Source organism: Mus pahari, chromosome X, assembly GCF_900095145.1.
Source record: "Mus pahari chromosome X, PAHARI_EIJ_v1.1, whole genome shotgun sequence".
Lineage (NCBI taxonomy): Eukaryota > Metazoa > Chordata > Mammalia > Rodentia > Muridae > Mus > Mus pahari.
The window spans coordinates 81,045,356-81,067,799 of record NC_034613.1 but is presented as its reverse complement, the minus strand read 5'-3'; the positions used below and the strand labels follow the sequence as shown (position 1 = coordinate 81,067,799).

Sequence of the window (22,444 nt, the reverse complement as noted above, 5' to 3'; positions counted from 1 at the left end):
AGAGAAGAGAAGAGAAGAGAAGAGAAGAGAAGAGAAGAGAAGAGAAGAGAAGAGAAGAGAAGAGAAGAGAAGAGAAGAGAAGAGAAGAGAAGAGAAGCTTTCTGGTCACCTCTTCAGAACATTCCTTCAGAAAGTCACCCCCAGTCCTTAACGATCTACTGATTAGTAACTTTTAATGCAGCTATTCCCAAAGAAGTCAAAAGAAAGCCCAAATATATTTTAGGACGGAACAGAGCTGCTGGCCTTCTCAAGGCTACTAACAGAGGGAGTTATACTGATACAAGGAAAGGATGGGATTCCCATGAATGATCTATTCCTGTCTATGCCTATAGGGTATTTGAAGTAATAAACTCTTAGAAACTTACTAGAGGGGGATTTTAATTTTTAAGATAAATCTCTTTTTAGAAGATATTTATTCCCAAACCAACTCTAAATGAAATTAAACAAATGTGTGATCAGTCAAAATGTTTAGAATACAAAAACAAAACAAGAACTGAAAACCTAGTAGAGAAACAAGAAAACCGGCACTAGCAGTTTCCCTGCTCTGTAGCCCTCCAGTATTTCTAATTTACACTATTGTTTATGGTGTTTTACTTCAGTCTCAAACTTTAAATTATGTATTCTCAAGAGAGCTAGTCTCTTTTGAGAGATAGCTTATAAACTGAAATAACAATTTATATTATAAACTGAAATGTTATGACCTACACCCACATATACATATATAAAAATAGTCCCACAAAACGTTCGACATGTTTAGATTATGCAGCTCAAATAATTTGTTATAAAATATTTTAAAGCTTAGTTTCATGTAATTAAGACAAAACTCTCCATTTTACTTCTTCCCACACAAGTGTGTGTGTTCTTTACTGTGATTCAAGCAAGCTTCCCAGAATGAGGTGTCCAAAGGTGCTGCTTTAAAAAAGATATGTGAAGGGCTCAGTAAGTATTCATAATTAGAGTAACACACAAAGCAAAGCAATGAGGACAACACAGGAAAAGCTATCAAGAAATGCTAATCATAAGCCGGGCATGGTGGCACACACCTTTAATCCTAGTACTCGGGAAGCAGAGGCAGGCGGATTTCTGAGTTTGAGGCCAGCCCGGTCTACAGAGTGAGTTCCAGGACAGCCAGGGCTACACAGAGAAACCCTGTCTAAAAAAAACAAAAAAAAAAAAAAAAGAAAAAAGAAAAGAAAAGAAAAGAAACGCTAATCATTCTATAATTCTTTGCCTTTTAGAAACCAGTAGCATTTCTTCCGATACAAAACCTTCAATGTGAGAATCTTGTATTTTATGAAAAGCCTGTAGTGCAAGGATTTTCTTTAACATCAAAACTTAGAAGGTCAAAGACATGTGAAAAAGTAATAATAATAAGTGGTGTCAGGTAAAATACCGTTAAAAAAATCAGCTACTTTTTGTGAAGTCTAGTTTTTAAAATGTGAAATAAAGGATGACACTTTAAAGATCTTAACAGTTATACCATATAGTTTCAAACCACTTACTGATTTTTTCCAAAATGACAACCTTGGTCATATACAATGAATATAGACAAAGTAGTTCCAAATGAAGCACAGAAAAGCTTGAAAAAACTCTATGAGAAATTTTCCATAGTTTAGTATAACAAAAATAAATCTCTTGCAGCTATTAAACCATAATTTTAAAAGGGAATGTAAAGTTATTTATGGATTTATAATCTAAATTAGAACTAGTTTCCTCATACATTCTGAACCCAAGCAATAGCAACTAGTCTTAAAGCTCACAACTGGTCACTGCTAAGATTATAGTCAGACATGACTTACTTGAAGCTGAACCCAGAATTAGTTCAAGTTAAGATTTCATGAATTTTCTGAAACAATCGTTGACCTTGGCCTTGTATCTTCAAAATGGAAGAGCAAGAATATTCAATTGTTTGTGCAGATGTTAACCTACACAGGACTATGAAGTTGTAACAAAGCAATTACAGAGAACTGCCCCTGGAATATAAAGCCTTTGATATGGGTACCCTGTCTCATGGCCTCTTCTTGGTCATTTCCAGCAAAAGATATCAAGGCAAATAATGAAGATATTATTTTATTTAAAGCAACACATGTAAATTTCTAAGTAAAAAACAAGATGGCTAACCTAATTTATAGTTTCCAAAAACAAAATAAACTTACTTTTAAAATAAAAAACTTTTTACCCACATTCTAAGGGCAACTCAAATAACAATTTTTATTTTCAGAAATCAGAAATAAATGAAAGGCCACCTAATGAAAAATGGAAGAATCATATACAAAAGAAGCCATTATTTTGATTCCTGAAGGGAAAAAAAGGTTTTCCTTTTTAAAAGCTACTTGTATACCTGACACTTTCTAAAACTCTAACACCTCTGGTTTTACAGTTTTGAAAATCAGGCTTTGCTCACACTATGAACTGCAGTGTGAGGAGAGGGGAAGAAGAAGAAACCAAAATCTTCACATTTCCATAATTTCACACTTCCATTTTATATTCAATGGTGCCAGCAGCAAAAGTAAAACAAAACAAAGTAACTAGAAAAATTTATACAATAGCAGCCATATAGAAGGCATTGCAATATTGCACCAAAATCAGAGACCTGGCAAGCTATGCCAGGGTCAGCTTTCCTCACACACAGACTACTCACAAGAAAGGGCCGTCAAGGGCATCAATTTGAATGATCCACTTACATATCATTCTTGTTTCATTTTTTTCAGCTATATTTCCTTCCTTCGCATTTAAAGAGTGTACAGCTAATCCTAAACCATTTATTATTATAAATGCCTTTAAAACAGCTATTTGAGACTCATTCCAAACTTTCTGGTGACTATCCTTCATGCTAGTAGCTTCCAAAAACTAAAGAAATAAAAATTTAAAAAAAAAAAAACAAAAATTAAAACCCCACATTGAGTGTTGACATCTCCCTAGTGCCACAGACTATTTCTGTACAAACTGAACAAGCAGATACAACCAAAGCCAGATCCTTTGACGGAAAGGTAAGGAATGAGTAATACCACTCACTATAACTCCTTACCTCTCAGTCAAAACTCAGTTCACAGTGGAGGACGTGCTGGCCCACATCCAACACCTGCAGCAGCCTAGAGAGAAACAGTGGGAGTTGCCCTTCCTTTTCAGGGGCTTTTACTTAGGAGTGTGGTATTACCTAACTTTTCTTTAAAAGTGCGTGTATGATGCAGGGTCAGAGCTTGACACAGACCGCTCCGATTCTCATTAAAACAGGGCAACCAACATTAAATGGACTGCAAAGAAAAACATTTTTATACAAGAAAAAGTATACATTGACACGAAATATTAATGTTTAGTTTTGAAAACAAAATGCCAAACATTAGTTTTTGTAAAGCCATACATGTTTCAGAACTATGAGTTCAAATTTTACTGAACCAGTATGGACTGACGATAAGACTACTTTGATACCAAATGAGGACTCCAGTTATTTTAACTTTCTAAAAACATTAGTACATTAAAGACATTACATCTAAATTTCAACAAGTATGGCGAACTGTCTGTGCAAGTGCACTAGCTTAAAAATATAGAATCCTAACCACGCGTAAAAGGAGTGTGCCTTCTATATTATAGGGTGTATATGAGTGCGGGTATGCTTTCACTAACGCAATGCACATAAGAGAAGGCAGCTTAGAAATAGTGTTCTGATATAAAAAACTTTTGTAGAAAATTTAAATTTTTGCATTTTCAGCAAAAAGCCATGCAAAAAGGTCAAGAGTTTTAAACTTTTAAATAATAAACCAAAACATATAGCAGACTAAAATAATTTCCAAAGAGTTCAAATAAAGGGACTGAAATCATATCCAGTGACACTTACTGGGTCTTCTCTTAGACAATGCACAAATCCTACACTAACATCTGAAAGAAATGTTTAAAGCAGAAAATCAACTTCCCAGGTAAGTGGAGCAGTGTATAAACTGCTTTTGGAAGTAGTTTCAAGAGCTAGTGCTTCAAATGAACTTATTGCATGAATCTGAGGCCACTGAAAGGAAAAGAAAGATGCTAGCACAGAATGAAAACTTACAATATTAGACCAATGGCTTTGATAGTAAAACTGGTGAGGTTTCTTTATGCTTTTAAACTACTGTATCACAAATGCTTTATTTGCCTTTTCCATTTTAGGAAGAAAGATGGCATCAGTTGCAACGCCTAACCTCATCCAGTACATAGTCCGGAAAATGGAGGTTGCACACCTGTAAACCATCCAGCTTGCAGGGCATCCGAGGGTACTCATCTTCTTTCCACTTATTTTCATCTGGGTCAAAGGTGAGAATGGAATCACTGTAATGACCATTATAACAAAGGCCTCCAAGGACCATTATCTGTTTGTCCAGCACAGTCACACCATGACCACTTCTACCAATTGGCATGGAGGCCAAGATGGTCCACTGATCGGTATCTGGGTTGTACACCTCTGTGGAAGGGCAGCCCTGAGATTCAAAAGAGGCCCTCAAGATCACACAGACACCACCAAAGACATAAAGCTTGCCGTTATAAGAGATCATCTTGTGAAAGCATCTGGCGTAATTCATCTTGCTCTTATTCTCCCAGCAGTTGGTGACTACTTGAGTTCTCCTGGTCCGCTGTTCTATAGTCCCTTCTTTACTGGGGTCAAACACACACACCTGTTTAGATGTGGAAGATGAAGTAATTCCTCCAGTGATAAACAACTTGTTATTGAGCACTGTCCCCTCATGTCCATATTTGTTAACTGGATAAGGATCTACAAATTCCCATTTATCATTAGTGATATCATATCTTTCTGTTGAATAGAAAGTTTCGTCTCTTGTTCTGCCTGCTACAGCATAAATAAACTTTCCAATAACACCAACAGCAAATTCTGAACGGGGTACAGACATGTCTGCCATACGCAGCCAAGAATTTTGTCTTGGATCATACCTGAACACTTTCGAAGAGGCATGGAATTCACCATCAGGGCCCAGTTCTTCTCCACCTAGCAGGAATACAAAATTATTGACAATAGCAAGGCAGTCTGGCCTTAGAGGTACTTGGGGGCCCTCCAGTTCCCACCAGACTCTTGGTTTCTTTAACAGAAGTATTTTACTATTAACCATGCTATGTCCAATCATTCCTCGGAATACTGTAGTTTGGGGTTTGGCAGAACGAATACGGCTTGATTTCATGTCCAACAAGGGCTGCTGGTGAACATTTTGGAAGTAATTCAATGCTTGGTCAACTTCATATCGGAGCTGTCGGGAGTATCTATAAAATTCTGATGTTTTAACCTAGGAATACAAGTAAGAATATTCAACCAAAAGATAAAGCATAAACAGAAATCAAACTATTTATGCCTACTAAATGATCCATATATTATTGTAAGACTCCTTTGCTAAAACTGTTTCCTAGCGAAATTATCTACTTTGTTTTCTACAAAGCTTTCTCATTGCAATTATTTTTATAACTTGCATTTAGAATCACATATATATGTTCCCAAGTCTTTAAAAGTAAACAATCTTTGTTTAAGGCACAAGCTAATTTTTAAATAGAACAAGATTTATGGAAAAAGTATACCAGATACCTATTGTAAGGTTAGACCCTAGGCTACAAGTGGGGATAAGTTCAAACACAGGGCTTCACAGTAGAAAAAAACACATCTGCAGTTTTCTTAACTAATGATAATATATAACATAAAACAATCTCACCTGCATCATTTGGAAAGTTGTGGTGGTGAGTTAGTGAAAACTTTACATACATATATAATTCCTAGATTTTTTTTACATAAAGACTTTGTCTGTTCAAGGCCAGCCTTGTCTACAAAGTAAGTTCTAAGACAGCTACAATGAAACCCTGTCTCAAAGTACCCAAGGAGCTGAAGGGGTCTGCAACCCTATAGGTGGAACAACAATATGAACTAACCAGTACCCCCAGAGCTCGATTCTCTAGCTGCATATGTAGCAGAAGATGGCCTAGTCGGCCATCATTGGGAAGAGAGGCCCCTTGGTCTTGCAAACTTTATATGATCCAGCACAGGGGAACACCAGGGCCAAAAGTGGGAGTGGGTGGGGAGGGGAGCAGGGTAGGGGGGGAGGAAGGGTATAGGGGACTTTTGGGATAGCATTTGAAATGTAAATAAAGAAAATATCTAATAAAAATTGGGGGGAAGCACAAAAAGGGGGACTTAGTATGACAGCAATGATTCCTACAGTAATAATTCAGCAAACTTTTCCTTACTATTTTTGGAACTAGAACTACCCTGAGATGGCTACTATCAAGATTTTTCAAGACATTTAAGTGCTGTATTTAGCACTATGGGGAAATATTAAGGTAAGTGGGAGAAGTGGTTTATTTCCTCAAAAAAAAAACAGGATATATTTATAAAAATGAAAACATAAATTTGTCAACAGTATCAGTTTACAAGTATGAACACATCTCTCTATAGTGGAACTTTAGATATAGGTGTAAGAACTTACCAAATCAACCAAAATACCCAAGAACTACTTTGTAAAAGAGGATGCTAGAAACCAGTGCGGGGGGTGGAGAGATCCTGCTTGTTAATGACAAGGATGCAGGAAGAGGATCTTAAATTTGGACAGGAGAAATGTAACAGTGTGGAGAGAGAGAAAACCTTTACGATGAGGGCAAGAGATGGAGCTTAGTAGTGAGTACTTGCCTACTCTGCGGCAAGGTCGTGGGTGCCTTCTTCAGCAATGCAAACAAGTCTACAGAAGTCCGTGACTAATTTGATACTGAACAAAGTAGAAAAGTGAAAACTTTAATGTGATTTGTGGATTTAAACTTGAGGTTTTACACCAAAGTGGTAGATTATCAATATGAGAAAAGCAGCCAGCTTAGGAAAGGTATTCAATCCCCTGGCAGGGTGCTGAATGAGGAAACTTCTGAGAGTCTGTTGGAAGCACAAAATGATAGCTCAAGAAGTCAAAAGCAGGCAAATGAGATTTTTTTCTCCTCCCTTCTTAGGTTTCTTTCACTAATCTATCCTATCATTAATTCTCTCAGATAAGTCCAAAATGATAGACAATAAGCAATCAAAGTTAAATGTTTTCTTAACTGTATTTAATATAACTGATTTCCTCTGTAATTCCAGGCATTTCATTTATGCAAATAAGACCATTTCTTTAATATGGAGGTTCTCTCCATGGGCTTCACTAAACTAGCAAAGGCAGAACAGCTTGTCTAATTCCAGAAGATGGGAAACAGTAGCTGTGTTGGGTACTTTGCATGTGTAGATCTTGCTAAATTATTCCACCTGTGAAAGAACAGTAACAATCCCTGATTTCCTGCTAAGAAAATTGAGGCTTAGGATATTAAGTGGCTTGCTCAAACTATTTATATATCTAAAAATGGTAGATCTGGGATCTAAAGACAACTTTACTCTGAAGTTCATATAATTTCCAGCATGTCAGGAATACAGCTTCTATTCTGTTTTAGAAAAAAAATCTTGCTGGCATATGCAATATGTCTGGGTTTGGTGGTTGTATAAGCCAGCAAGATTTTACTGACAGAACCCTGATATAGCGGCCTCTTGTGAGGCTATGCCAGTGCCTGGCAAATACAGAAGTGGATGCTCACAGTCACCTATTGGATGGAACACAGGGCCCCCAATGGAGGAGCTAGAGAAAGTACCCAAGGAGCTGAAGGCAGCTGCAACCCTGTAGGTGGAACTACAATATGAACTAACCAGTACCCCTAGAGCTCGTGTCTGTAGTTGCATATGTAGCAGAGGATGGCCTAGTCGGCCATCAACAGGAGGAGAGGCCCTTGGTCTTGCGAAGATCATATGCCCCAATACAGGGGAATAATGCCAGGGCGAGGAAGCGGGAGTGGGTGGGTTGGGGAGCAGGGCGGGGGAGGGTATAGGGGACTTTGGAGATAATATTTGAAATGTAAATGAAGAAAATATCTAATAAAAAAGATTTTAGAAAAATAGAAAAAAGGCATATGTTTGTGTACACATCTTTACATAACCCATTATTGTATTCAATGAATATATACCAATAAAAATTTATTATTTTTTAAAAAATCCTTAACATATGCATTAATTTAAAAAAAATAGCAAGAGACTGGCCTAATGATTCTTCTCAAAAAAACTATAACTGTCTTTAACAAAAACTATCACTTAGGAGGCAGAGACAGGTGGATCTCTGTGAGTCTGAGGACAGCCTGGTCTACAATCAAGTTTCAGGACAGTCAGGGCTATACAGCGAAACCCTATCTTTAAAAAAAAAAAAAAACAAAACCAAACATACAAATAAAACCAACCAAACAAACAAAACCTACGAGTCATGCCTGGTGTGTTGGTGCACGCTTTGTGATCTCGGCACTTGGGAAGGAGAAGCAAGGGGCTCAGAACTAACTGCAAGGTAATCTTTTACTTCATAGAAAATCTGAAGCCGGCCTGGGCTACATACAATTCTGTCTCAAAAAAAAAAAAAAAAATCAGTTACTGGGATGACAATAACTACAGTCAGCTCAATTCTTTCTAGCAAAATAATTGTAGAAAATTTCAGCAAATAAAAACTGTAAATGAGGGAGGCAGGAGAGATGGCTCAGTGGTTAAGAGCGCTAACTGTTCTACCAGAGGTCCTGAGATCGATTCCCAGCAACCACATGGTAGCTCACAATCATCTATAATGGGATCTGATGCCCTCTTCTAGTGTGTGTGACTGAAGACAGCAACAGTGTACTCACATACATAAAATAAATAAATAAATCTTTAAAAAGACATTTAGAAAATATAAATGAATGATTAAAGGAAAAATATGAAGAAGATGCCCAATCTTTTACTACTTTTACTTCACATTTAAAAACACCAGTGGCCGGGCATGGTGGCGCACACCTTTAATCCCAGTACTCGGGAGGCAGAGGCAGGCAGATTTCTGAGTTCGAGGCCTGTCTGGTCTACAGAGTGAGTTCCAGGAAAGCCAGGGATATACAGAGAAACCCTGTCTCGAAAAACCAAAAAATAAACATAAAAATGCCAGTGAAGAACCAGAGGGAAAAAACCTGAGCTTCAATCTCTTATGAAAAAAAAAAATTGGATAGTGATTCTGTTTTAGAAAAGTCCTTAAATAACATTTACTAAGGATAACATTATTATTTATTAACATGGAAAATGCTCACAAAATATTCAGTCAGTTATTTTATTGGTACTGAGGACTGAGCTCAGGTCCTGAATGCCAGCCAAGCATCTACCAACCTACCAACTAAGGTTCTGCTCACTTTCTAAAGAACAGTACCCTGGCACTACAACAATTAAATGCACTTATGCATGTTTATCTATGTTAATACTGACTCTCTCTGGAATTTCACAAATATTTTTGGTTGTTTATCATGTATCAGACTTATTTTTTTTAAAATCCACTTTTAAAACAGGTCTCAAAGAGTTGGGAGTATATAGCTCAATGGAAGGGCACTTGCCTAGCATATGTAAGCCTTGTGTTTGGTTCCTAGTACCCTGAAAAAAATTTAAAACCATTAAAACTCTACTTTAAGCCAGGCATGGTGGCACATACCTGGAATCTAATCCCAAAAGGCTGAGTAAAAGCCAGCCTGGATTACCTAGTGAAATCGTATCTGAAGATGTGGAGCAGGGGGCAGACATAGTAGTTTAAAATTTCATTAGCAAAAATGAGTATTTTCCTATCTTCCTTTCCTATTCACTCTTTTCTATAAATTCTCTAAAAGAGTGCTTTACCCATTTATCATTTCCTTACTGATTTGTTGAAACTAAAAGTCCATACTCAAGTAAGTTAACAAGAATTAAACATGATGAAAGCTATAATCCTCCAGTCAGAAAGATAAAGAGTTTAAGAACGTATTCAGCTATATAGTAAAATGGATGCCAGCCTGAGCTACAGGAAACCCTATCTTGAGAAAAGAAAAGAGGGATGGACAGAAAGATGAAGGAGAAAAGAAAAAAAAACAAAACTAAATTAACAAGAACTACAAATCTCAAGTTACATATTTAAGTTATCTAATGTGCACAACCAGTGGTCTGGGTACCACACAATTTCCAAACTATAGAGGTTTGTCCAGTATAGAGATTAAACATCTTGTCAAGCAATCCAGTATGGAGATTAATAATTCAATTTAGAAAAGTTCTGAATTGGGAACACATTAGCGGTACAACCCTGGAGTTTTAGTCCTGTTCCTCACCTATTATTATTATTAGGGTAGCACTAGCGCCTATGCTTCTTAACTCTGTGGCAGATGACTGAAAGAGCCAATGTGTAAAGGATTTACATTGGTTTCTGTCATGCGTCTATGTATCAAAATCATCAGCTGCTACATTAGCAGTTAGTCTGTAGAGTAAGGTAGAAATGAGAGGAACCTACTTTGGACCTAACCCTGAAGTAGAAACTTGGTTAGTGATGTGCTAACAGACTACTCCTCTACAGAAAGCAGCCTTGTTGTTTGGAGTGAGAAAGGAAAACGTTTTGCATACTAGACAGGCAGCTTTCAAGTTTTTTCAAAAGAAAACTTTGCAAGGAAACTTGGGAAGGCTTGGAGGCTGAATAATAGTGGTAACTCTTTAATTGCAAAACACACTGATAAGAGGGAAAAAAGTTTAAAAACTGATGCAGTACCCAGAGAGTTATCCAGAATTGAGATGTTAAACAAGCTCATGGAATGAAACTGTAAGAATGAAGTAATATATTCTGGTACTTTACAAAATACCAGCTACTAAACAGTTTAGAGAAAGTAAAAACTAGAAGACAAAGTGAAATCTGTCCCCCATGAACTACTTAATGTATTAATAACAAGAAAGAGGAAAAGCCTCAGGTGGCACATACCTTTAACCCTAGCACTTGGAAGAGATAGATGGACCTCCGTGAGTTCTAGATATACATAACAAGTTTCAGGCTAGCCAGAGACCCTATCTCAAAGGAAAAAAACCGCAGCAGAATGAACTATAGTATATACCACTATTTTTAATGCTTATATATGGCACGTGAATATAACGTACTGACAGATGTTCAAAGTGTTAAATGAGGAAAAGCAATGACCGCTACACATACCCTCAAACAATAAAAATCAGTTCTTCCACAGTTGAAAGCACATATGGGGGTCTGTATATGTGTTCAATACTCAACTACCAGCAAGTTCCTGGGGTCTACCCCATTTTGATTCTTTCTATATAGGCTAGAATTGGGGTCAGAATATGCAATTTTTACAAGGATCAAAGCCTTCTTTTGTACGAATCAGTAAGAAGATATCTATTTCTTCCAAACCAGGACAACTGGACCTCTGGAGTCGATAAGCCCTCTGCTACTGGAGGCAGTTCAGTTGTGGTTACCAGCAGGAACAATAGATGGGGATTCTAGTGTCTCAGAAGACTAGGCTAGATGACCTGACACATTCTAACCCTGGCTCTTAGAGATCTCATCAAACAGGCCTAGCTTACCTGCTTTGGGAGTCATTTTCCAGTCTTGCATTTTATACCCAATCTTCTAGTTTCTTTGTCCTCTTCCCCATTCATTCTATTGTGCTCCTTTGAAACCTGGGTTCCAAAGAACTTAAGAGATGCACTTCAATTCTATGTTTAAGTTCAATCAAACTGTTCTGCCTCTAAGTTCCCAATAACAGAATTCATGCCTTTTGAAATAACTAATTCAAAGATCTTCCAACCAAAGAAATTTAGTTCCTATTTCTTTCAGCCAAAGCAAGTTCTGTATCTGCTTTGTTCTTTTCCCCAAACTACTTAAGGCTGTGATTTTTAAAAGTACTCAATATCAACAAACACAACCAATTCCTTCTTTCATTGTGGAGCTAAAATTAATGCCTCTAAATCTTGGCCTAAGTAATTTTATACGCACAAACATGCACTCTACTTTAAAACAAAAAAATATAGGGATGAAACCACATGAAAGAAATCCTTAAAAGTGTATTCATGATGAGACATACCCCAAAACAAATGTGATTCATCATTTCATAAAAAGAGGCATTTCTCCCATCATTCATTCCTCATGTAACAGCTTAGCCACCTGTATATCAGGCGCTCTCAAAAAACAAATATAGGAAGGATGACATATCTTTCATGTTTTGAAATACTTTCCTTTTCTATTCATAAAAAGCTGTCTTGTTTTAATACTTGGAAAGATTATCACTTTCCTATTCTCATAAGTTAAGAAATTTATATACAAGTAGCATTTTGTTTTAATATAAAATCCAGGGACATATGTATAACCTCTTAAAAACCAGTGGTCTGAATCTTTAGTTGGCCATTTCCTCTTTTCAATTTAATTGTGTGTATACATATATGCATAGTTAGGAAAGAAATATGACAAAGGATTAATTCTGATTGTAGTTCCATAAAAATGTTGAAACAGCTAGTCATTAGAACAGAGTAAAAATTGTTTCTTCTTAAAATATACAATCCATTTTTTTAAATAAGCAAATTTAAAAGGTAACTTGTTTTTATTACCTGCAATTTTTAGAAGTGGAATGAACGTGTAATGTACTAGGCATTTCCCTATTATTAAAGGGAATATAATTATATTACTAGATTTAGCTCAAAATCTGTGATTTCAAATATCTACCAAAACTGACTACAGTCTAAATCTTAGGTTTTTAAACAACAAATTTAAGATGCTATCAGCTATTTCATGTTTTCAATTGTCCTGGTGATCAAACTCAAGGCTACAGATATGATAGGCAAGTTCTCTTCCGCTAAGCTATACACCCCCAGTGATGAAATAATTGTTAATGTCTAATATATTTTCACCAAAGAAAATGTTCTGTATTAATATTTCTTTCAGTGTGAGACTCTGAACCACGCTAGTGTAGATGTTTTCTTCCTTATAGGAAACATTAGCTGCATGAACAGATACTTCTGACCCTTCCTACATCCAAAAATGCTAACCTAAATCTCAGAATGATGGGTGCAAAAAGTATCATGTCCTGCAAAGATCATATGCCCCAGTACAGGGGAATACCAGGGCCAGGAAGCGGGAGTGAGTAGGCTGGAGAGCAGGGTGGGAGGAGGGGATTGGGGACTTTTGGGATAGCATTTGAATTGTAAATGAAGAAAATATCTAATTAAAAGATTGAAAAAAAAAAGTATCAAGTGCAAGCTTTTATCTTGGTTGTAAATGTCATCCTCACTTCTCTACCAGGATCCAATCTTCTAAAGTGAAATTCTGAAAATAAAAATACAGTACTACCATGGGACTTATGCAAAAACAGATCTTATCTTTTAGAAACCACAACTGCCATTTCATATCATTCTGGGGTTTTGGTGGTGGTAGTGATTGGCTAATTTTTTTTTTAAGATTTATTTATTTATTATATGTAAGTACACTGTAGCTGTCTTCAGACACTCCAGAAGGGGGTGTCAGATCTTGTTACAGATGGTCGTGAGCCACCATGTGGTTGCTGGGATTTGAACTCAGGACCTTTTGAAGAGCAGCCGGGTGCTCTTACTCGCTGAGCCATCTCACCAGCCCATGATTGGCTAATTTTATGAGATAAGGTCATACTATATAACCTTGGCTAGCCTGGAACTATGTAGCTTAGTCTGGTCTTGTACACCCTCCTAACCTCAGCAGCTTCCCAGGTACTAGGAAGTGACACCATATCTGGTTCATTTGATAAAAGTTTTGTTTCTTAGTAAAATTTGGGGTAGTCTTTTATGTGTTGTACTAGAAAACTACCATGTCAAAGTCTTTATGAAATTTTCAGGGGGATAAGGGTGTGGTTCAGTGATAAAAGTCCTAGCCTAGCATTCATAGGGCCCTGAGCTTTGCTCTCAGAAGCGGAAAATATTCAGGATCAGAACTAAAGCTTATATTTATGTGAAATAAAAAGCTAGATGCACCCAACAGTGGTGGTGCATACCCTGAATGGAGGCAGAATCAGGTGAATATCTGTGAGTTGAGGGCCAGCCTGGTCTACAGAGCAAGTTCCAGGACAGCCAAAGCTACACAAAGAAACCCTGTCTCCAAAAACAAAAACAAAAACACAACAAAAAAGCTAAAAGTAAAATGCCTTTTATTAAATAAAACCTTTGTCCTAAAAACAAAATACAGTGATGAAAAGTAAATTCCGATTAGGTGTGGGTCCTTTCAAGTTGTAACTGTGATTGCTCAGCTCTTTGTATCAGGGGACTGGTTCCAGGACTTTATGCTGATGCTCCCATCTCTTAAAATGGCAGAGTTAACATTTAGAGGGCACTCATGATTCAACATGCTTTAAACCATCTCTGGATTGCTTTAATTTCTTTATAACTTCAGTATGACAGAGCACTGTCAGAAACCGTGCATAAAGGTAGGAAATCATTTAAAAACAGTTCTTAATATTCGAGTAGCTACCAGATTAAAGATTAAATAATCTGAACGCTAAAAAATAAAAATAAAGTTAATAGTTTTTTTAAGGCTGTTTTCTTTCTCCTTTTTAAAAGATTTATTTATTTATAATGTATGGAGTGTTCTGCCTGCATATATGCCTGCATGCCAGAAGAGGGCACCAAACCTCATTACAAATGGTTGTAAGCCACCATGTGGTTGCAGGGAATTGAACTCGGGATCTCTGGAAGAGCAGTCAGTGCTCTCAACCTCTGTGAGCCATCTCTCCAGCCCACGTTAATAGTTTTTACTGTAATTGTACTAATATTTAAATAGCACAAATAAGTTCTAGAACTTATAACTTGAGGGATATTTTCCTATTTATAGAATCACTCTACTATATAAATTTTATATACATATACATATATATATATATATAAAGAGAGAGAGAGAGAGAGAGAGAGAGAGAGAGAAGCAAGAATGCCAAATAAAAGATTTAGTCATAAAACTTAACTTCTCCATTAGAGACAGGCATATGAGGAGGAGGTATGGGATGTGGAACAGTCAGAGGGTGAATGAGGGGGAATAAAATATGGAGTTTAAAAATAAATTAATTTGAAAAATTAAAATAAAATGAAATGGAGAGACCTATGCCAAAAAAAAAAAAAAAGTAAAGAAAGAAAACTTAATTCTCAGTGAGTCACAAAGTAGTGCTGCTTAGGGAAATGTGCCTTGTTTTTCAGTAATAAATTTAAAAATGACTACTTCAAACCAGGTAGTGGTGGCACACACCTTTAATCCCAGAATTCAAGAGGCAGAAGCAGGTGGATCTCTTGAGTTGGTGACCAGTTTGGTCTACAGAGGGAGTTCCAAGACAGCCAGAGTTACACAGAGAACCTGTCTCAAAACAAAAACAAAAAATAAATAAAAGACTTCAAGGCCTAAAATATAAACATTCCCCTAGTTCCTAACCTATTCTCCAGTCATTTTGACATTTGACCGTTTCTAAACTTTTCCCAGCAATGGCAATGAACCCAGAGGTGCCTCCACACTAGGATAAGTTCTCTACACATTCAGTCTACCCTTTAACTCTTTCATTTTCCGTTTTTCTACCATCTCTTCCAATTTATTAAAAAGGGTTACTTCTATTCCATATCAGCAAAGAGGGCCTTATACTCCTGACTTTGTTTCCTCTTTCTTATTGAAAAGGGGACACTGAAATGCTTTTTCTTTGAAAACAGTGTCTCACGTAGCCCTGACTGACCTAGCTCTCACTGAGATCTACCTGCCTCTGCCTTTGGAGTGCTAGGATTAAAGGCACACATACCATGCCTGGCCCAAGCATCAACTTTCAAACTCCTGTTTTCATAGATTCCTGTCTACTTACTACACCCTCCCTAACACACTGCTTTTCCCAAGGCTCTAACAGCTGTCAACATCTAGGCTTCCGACAATCTTGAAAAAACTGTAAGCCCAACTGAATCCAAGTCAGAGGGAAAAAAAGCACTCTGTATACACAGCAGACTTTAAAGCCTAAAAAACACTGTGGCTCATTTTTTTCAAACTGAATATGGGTTAATTCCAGGCATCTAAGTCTATGGAGCCTGGGAGTGAGGATTAGCAAAAAGGAGACTGATGTAACTGAGAAAACTCACTTAACATTGGCCTAGTTCCCAAAAGAAAATCCACCTATTTTTGTTTTTACTCAAAGGGCTAAATGAGCTAACTGTTCACATATAAGCAATTTTAAATTCTAGCTCCATAAATACTATTTAACATCTGAAGATGATTTTAAACTTTTTCAAGCACAACTCAAGCTTATTAGAAATTCTGGTCAAATGTTCAATTTTTTTCTTTAAAAATATTTTTTACAGGGCTAGAGATGGCTTCATAGGTAAGAGTACTGGCTATATAAGAAAGTCTGAGTTCAAATCGCCCAGTACCCATGAAAAACCTCAATATGGCCAGCATCAGGGGTCAGAGAACAGCAGGTTCCAGGAGCTCAGTGGCTGGCCAGCCAGCCTGGCCAAAATGGCAAGCTTTAAGTTTAGCAGAGACTCTGTCTCAAAATCTAAGGTGGAAAGTGATAGAAGACTTCTGATATCCTCCTCTAGCCTCTATGTGCATGTACACAGACTCCTACATAATACACAAGTACTTATTACACATGTGCACATACAATATATATACACATGGGTTATTGTCAACTATAACACTGTTTATGTATTTCTAAAATTTTGAGAGTTACATATTCTAGCTCTAATTGAAGTCATTAAATATAAACAAAGTCTTTTCGGAGGTTTTGACTAAACAATGTTAAAATTACAAGTAACAATTTGGTGGCTGGACTTAAGTTTTACTTCAGACAAGAACCAGATTAGTCAACATGTTCCAAAACATACATGAAGGGATTCCAGAGAGCAAGAATAACAACTTCACTTTATTACATGGACTGTACTCCAATTAATGAGAATATCATACCCCAAGCATGAGATCAAGAACAGTCTTTACAGACCACTGAATGCTGTGTACATGAACTACATTGATGGAGAAACTGTGGAGGATGAGTGTTTGTTTAGTGGAAAGCACTGACAGCTACTATATTCTAAGGTATACGCCAGATACTCAAACTCTCGTCCTTGAATTCTACCAGTTTCTAGGTGACTTTAGGATGCTGTATAGCCTTGTTTTAAAATGTTGCTTTGATTTTTGAGTGTATCTGCTTATATGTATGTGGAGGCCAGAGATCGACCTTGGATGCAATTCTTCTGGAATTATCCACCTGTTTTTGAAACAGGATTTCTCACTGGCCTAAAATTGGCAAATTAGCCTAGGCTGACTGGCCAGCAAGTGCGCAGGGTTCTGCCTCCTGTATATTCAGATTATAAATGTGCAATATCAAAGTGGGCTTTTTATTCCACCTCCACCCCCGCATGGGTTCTGGGAATCAAACTTGGGTCCTTATACTTGCATGGCACTATACCAATTGAGCTATTTCCCCAGACACCAAAATGTAAGTTTGCTGTTTTTATTTGGTTTAGGTTTTTTGGTTTTTTGTTTTGTTTTGGTTTTGTTTTTTGAGATAGAGTCTTACTTTATATCTCTGGCTATCCTGAAACTATGTAGACCAAGCTGGTCTTGAAATCACATAGATCTGCCTGGCTCTGCCTCCTAAGTGCTAGGCTTAAAGGTGTGCCCACTATGTCTGGCTCAAATTGTGGCTTTTAACTCTAGGTGAACATTATGACAGAGGCCTGTAATTTCATCATTCAAAAAAGCCAAGACAGGAGAACTGCCACAAATTAAGCCATCCTGGGCTAGCTAGAATGAGATCCTGTCTTAAAACATCAAAGTGTTAGAAAGCTTTTCTGAAGCATTATTTTTTTTACTGACTCGAGTTAATTTTCACTAATAAAGGCATATTTTAAACTAGCAAAATTCCCAGAGTGGTAAAAACTCTATTACATGTATGTGGAGATGTACATGCCACTGTATGTGGGTGAAGGCAAGAGGACAACACTCTCCTTCCACCATGTAGGTTCCAGGGATTGAACTCAAGTCATCAGGCAGCAAGCACCTTTACCCACTGAACCATCTTGCCAGCCTAAAGTAGTAATTAGTCTTAAACTTTTATAAAAATAAAGATTAATTCTATTATCAGTGATAGAAAAGTACTATTCTAAGTCTATACATACAACAAATATATATTACGACCTTTTCTCCTTAAAAACATTAGCTGTACATTTTAAAAACTCTAGGGACTCATTATATAGCCCAGTGGTAGAGTATATGCCCTTGGGTGTGCTAGCACACAAAATTTTTTTAAATTTTATATAGATCCAATTTGGGGGTAAAACAGTGAATTATGCTTAATCAACAAGGAAAAAAAAGCACACTATGGAGTCTGAATATCATGAGGCAGTTCATAAAACAAAGTACTTAAAATAAGCATGATGGAAAGCAGAAAACATCTATACTGTCTGCTTCCTTAATAAACAGCCACTCAAATCAACTCTAAAACTAAATAGAAAGGTGATCCAATCTGGTTTTCTATCTTCACAGGACTTAATAATTTTGAAGTTAATTTATATCAATATAGAATCAAGAGGGCCAAGGGCATGCTGAGTCTTACCTATGAACATTTATAATTTATGAGGATGTTCCAGGCTCAAAAATGTTAAAATATGGACTTGAATTTGCCTAGAACGTAGAAGGCCCCGGCTCACTCCTCAGCACCACCAAAATAAAAAATGTTAACATGGCACTAGACTATTTTGTCATTATTTTCTGTTTTTTTGAAACAAGATCCTATACTATAGCTCAGGCTGGCCTCAAACTCAAGGCAATCCTCCTGCCTCAGCCTTCCAAGTACTAGAATCACAGGAGTAAGCCACCTATATCACTGTTTTAAAAAAAAAAAAAAAGCAACAGATGTGTTTCTAACCAATAACTTAACAATTTTGTTACCAATAAGATCTTTTGTATAAAATGTAATTTTGCCAAAATTACTTAATTTATTCTATTTATGTATATGTAAGCAAACACATGTGCATGCCATGGCATGTGCGAAGGTCAGAAGACAACTTTTAGAAGTCAGTTCTCTCCTTCCACCATTTAGGTCCCAGGGATGGAACTCAGGTTTTCAGCCATCTGACAAACCCAGTATTGTTTCTTTTCTTTAAGCAGGGCATAGTGGCGCATGCCTTTAGTCCTATCCCTCCAGAAGCAGAGGCAGGAAGATAACTAAGTTCTATGCTAGCATGTTCCACAGAGCAAGTTCTAGGACAGCCAGGGATACACATAGAAACCCTATCTCGAAGGAAAAGGGAAAGGAAAAGAAAAAGGAAAAGAGAAAGGGAAAGGGAAAGGGAAAGGGAAAGGGAAAGGGAAAGGGAAAGGGAAAGGGAAAGGGAAGAGGAAAAGAAAAAAAGAAAAAGAAAACAAAAAGCCAGCAAAGTAGAGTGGGTCACAATTGTAATGGTAACACTTAGGAAGCTAAGGTGGGAGGACTGACTCAAGTCCAAGTCTAGCCTAGGCTATATAGTGAGTTCCAGCCAAACCTGGGCTACCAAATGAGACCCTGTCACAAAACAAAACTAAAGCAAATCTTTACTGAAATGCACTGTGATACCAAGCCTTATCGTTGTTAACATTTAAATCTTTACTGAAATTCATTGTGATAACAGGCCTTATCTTTTTGTTAAAGGATGCAAAGGTCACCAAAGCTAGTAAAAAATACATGCCAAAGATATATGCTTAAGTAAAAATTGAAATTACGCCGGGCGTGGTGGCGCACGCCTTTAATCCCAGCACTTGGGAGGCAGAGGCAGGCAGATTTCTGAGTTCAAGGCCAGCCTGGTCTACACAGTGAGTTCCAGGACAGCCAGGGCTACACAGAGAAACCCTGTCTCGAAAAACCAAAAAAAAAAAAAATTGAAATTACAGTTTAGTTTCAAAACTAAGGATCTGATACAGACAAAAACAAACCATGATTTAAACAACTATGTTTTAAAAAGACATTATCTAACTTGGAATATACCTCAATAGTTGAGTGCTTCTTATAATATGTGAAGACCTGGGTCCAACGCCCACCCAGCATCACAAAAATTTAAATTAAAAAGAAGATTCTGAAATTGTTAGATTTAATTATATAGTAAAAAATGTGCTTTCATACCTTATATTCTTTCAGGATTATGAATTTCTTAGTTTTTGGTGGTGTTGTTGTTGTTCATGCTAGCACTTTAGAATTTCAAATTCCTATTAATAACTTCTAAATGACCCAAGGTGAATCAACATGCATCACGCACCTCCAGGGACTCTCACTAGTCTAGAAGCTTTAAGAAAGATTCTAAAGCCACTGTGGTGGCACACGCCTTTAGTTCTAGCACTTGGGAGGCAGAGGCAAGAGGATTTCTGAGTTCGAGGCCAGTCTAGTCTACAGAGTGAGTTCCATGACAGCCAGGGCTACATAGAGAAACCTGTGTCTCCAAAAAACAAAACAAAACAAAAAACAAAAAGGAATAATATTCCTAACCTTTCTGAACCTTTTCCCCCCTATAAAATGGGAATTAATATTTGGAGTCTATGTGGGAAACACTTACTTAGTGCACAACCTGGCACAAACACACATGTGTATGCACACACAAAACGCCATGTATGGTTGTCTGTGTGTCTCTATGCTATACGGTGTTATAATAAACATTCAGATGACTTTGAGGAACTCAGGTAATCTGGAAGCCTTGGCCTGTGGTGACTGGCCACAGCACAAATTGAAGCAGTGTGCTGAGCTGAGAAAAATTCAGAAAGGATTATGGAGAATAATGCAGTGGAATAAACCTAGTGATTTCAACCCAGCTAGAGGGCATCATTCAGCTTCCTGACACTGAGACTGGATGGGGTGGAGCTCTTCTTCCCCGAGAAACTGAATGAACTTTCCCTTCTAAGATGCCATTGCTCAGATCTGACAGCTACTGTTTCAGGAAGGAGCTCCTCCCCAAAGCTTTGTATAGGTGTTTATTTTCCAGAAGACAGAAAAAGGATCCTGAAAAAAAAAATCCATGCTATATTCATTAACCACTCCATAAAATCTTTAGGTCTAGGGCTTCTTTAACACTGTATACAACCATAACCAAAGGGTGAGAGTTAGGACAATGGAAAAGGTCTATTCAGAGTTGCCAATGAAAACTCACTTCCTGAACATCAGAGCACTTTTCTATTATAAAAATATAACCCAAATGACAAATGCAAACCAAAAGATACAATTTTACATGCCCCAGTATTCACATTTTTAAAAGCACAAAAGGTGAATTTTCAATTACTGAACTCAATATACCCAAAGGGTAATTACAACATGTAATCAATCTCAAAATTATTTAAGTCTGGGGATACAGTTTAGTAGTAGAGCATCCATATGGTCCTGGGTTTAATCTTTAGATCCAAAATAAATCTGAGATAATTAGCATCCTTTGTGTTGCCTTTTAAAAAAATGATTCATTTATTTCATGTACATGGGCATTTTGCCTGCATGTACATATATGTGCACCACATGCACGTCTGGTTCCGCAAATCCCTTGGAACTGGCATTACAGTCAGTTGTGAGCTGCCATGTGAATGCCAGGAATTGACTCCAGGTCCCCTAGAGGAGCACCCATTACTCTTAACCACTGAGCCATTTCTCTAGCCCCCTTTTCGTTGTCTTAATCTTTGAACACTGGAGCTCAAGTCACAGTTTCACATTGAACTGGATGGTGCTGAAGACTGAATATAGCATATGCTAAGCTTATGCCATTCAGCTACAGACTAGTATCTCAGGTTGATTTACTAAGAATGAATCTTTCAATTTTAAAATTTAACATAGTTTAAACTCCGAAAAACTGAAGTATTCTTTTTTGTTTTTGCTTGTTTGTTTTGGTTTTTCAAGACAGGGTTTCTCTGTGTAGCCCTGGCTATTCTGGACCTTGGCTATTCAGCCCTCTGTAGGCCAGGCTGGTCTCCAACTCAAAGATCCTCCTGCCTCTGCCTACCAAAGTGTTGGGTCTAAAGGTGTGAGCCACCACTGCACGCTATTATTCTACTTTTTTTTTTTTAGGGAGGGGAATTTTATTACTATAAAAGAAACATAACACAGAATAGATTAAAATTTTTTTTTGATTTTAGTCAGAGAAATGAGCTGCTTGGAGTCACAATACAAAGAGTGGTGACTGGCAATTTCTAACCTGAGCTGAGCAACTAAGTGGTTTTCCAAGTTTTCCTCTGAGATTACCACACTTTCCTGTTAATTGTTCCTGAAAAACCATGATTTTAAAATGTAGATGTAAATAAAATAAAAAAAAGAAAAAAAGAAAAAAGAAAAAAAGAAAAAAAATAAAAATAAATAAAATAAAATAAAATAAATCAAAAAAATAAAATAAAAAAATGTAGATGTGTTAATAGTAAACAATGGGTATAAAGAAGCTAAGTAAACAACAACACAAGGAAATAATTAAATACATCTAGAATACACCCAGCATGTGAAACACCGAGACAACAAATTAATGAGCAGTCTGGTCTTTCTCAAAAAAGACAGACAGACAGACAGACAGACAGACAGACAGACAGACAGACGGACGGACGGAGGGAGGGAGGAAGGAAGGAAGGAAGGAAGGAAGGAAGGAAGGAAGGAA

The 22,444-nt window shown here is 37.1% G+C and overlaps 1 protein-coding gene across 3 annotated transcripts in view; it reads right to left on the bottom strand.

Moving 5' to 3' along the window:
• Positions 1–1,555: 1,555 nt before the first annotated feature.
• The window catches only part of Klhl15 (kelch like family member 15), a 45,402-nt gene continuing 24,513 nt past the window's right edge, over positions 1,556–22,444 (bottom strand). For all 3 annotated transcript variants that reach the window (XM_029534478.1, XM_021188256.2, XM_021188257.2), the window contains one exon: positions 1,556–5,264. In XM_029534478.1, coding sequence (XP_029390338.1) covers positions 4,155–5,264 — 1,110 coding nt within the window. In that variant the 3' untranslated portion in view covers positions 1,556–4,154. The remainder of the gene's footprint in view (positions 5,265–22,444) is intronic.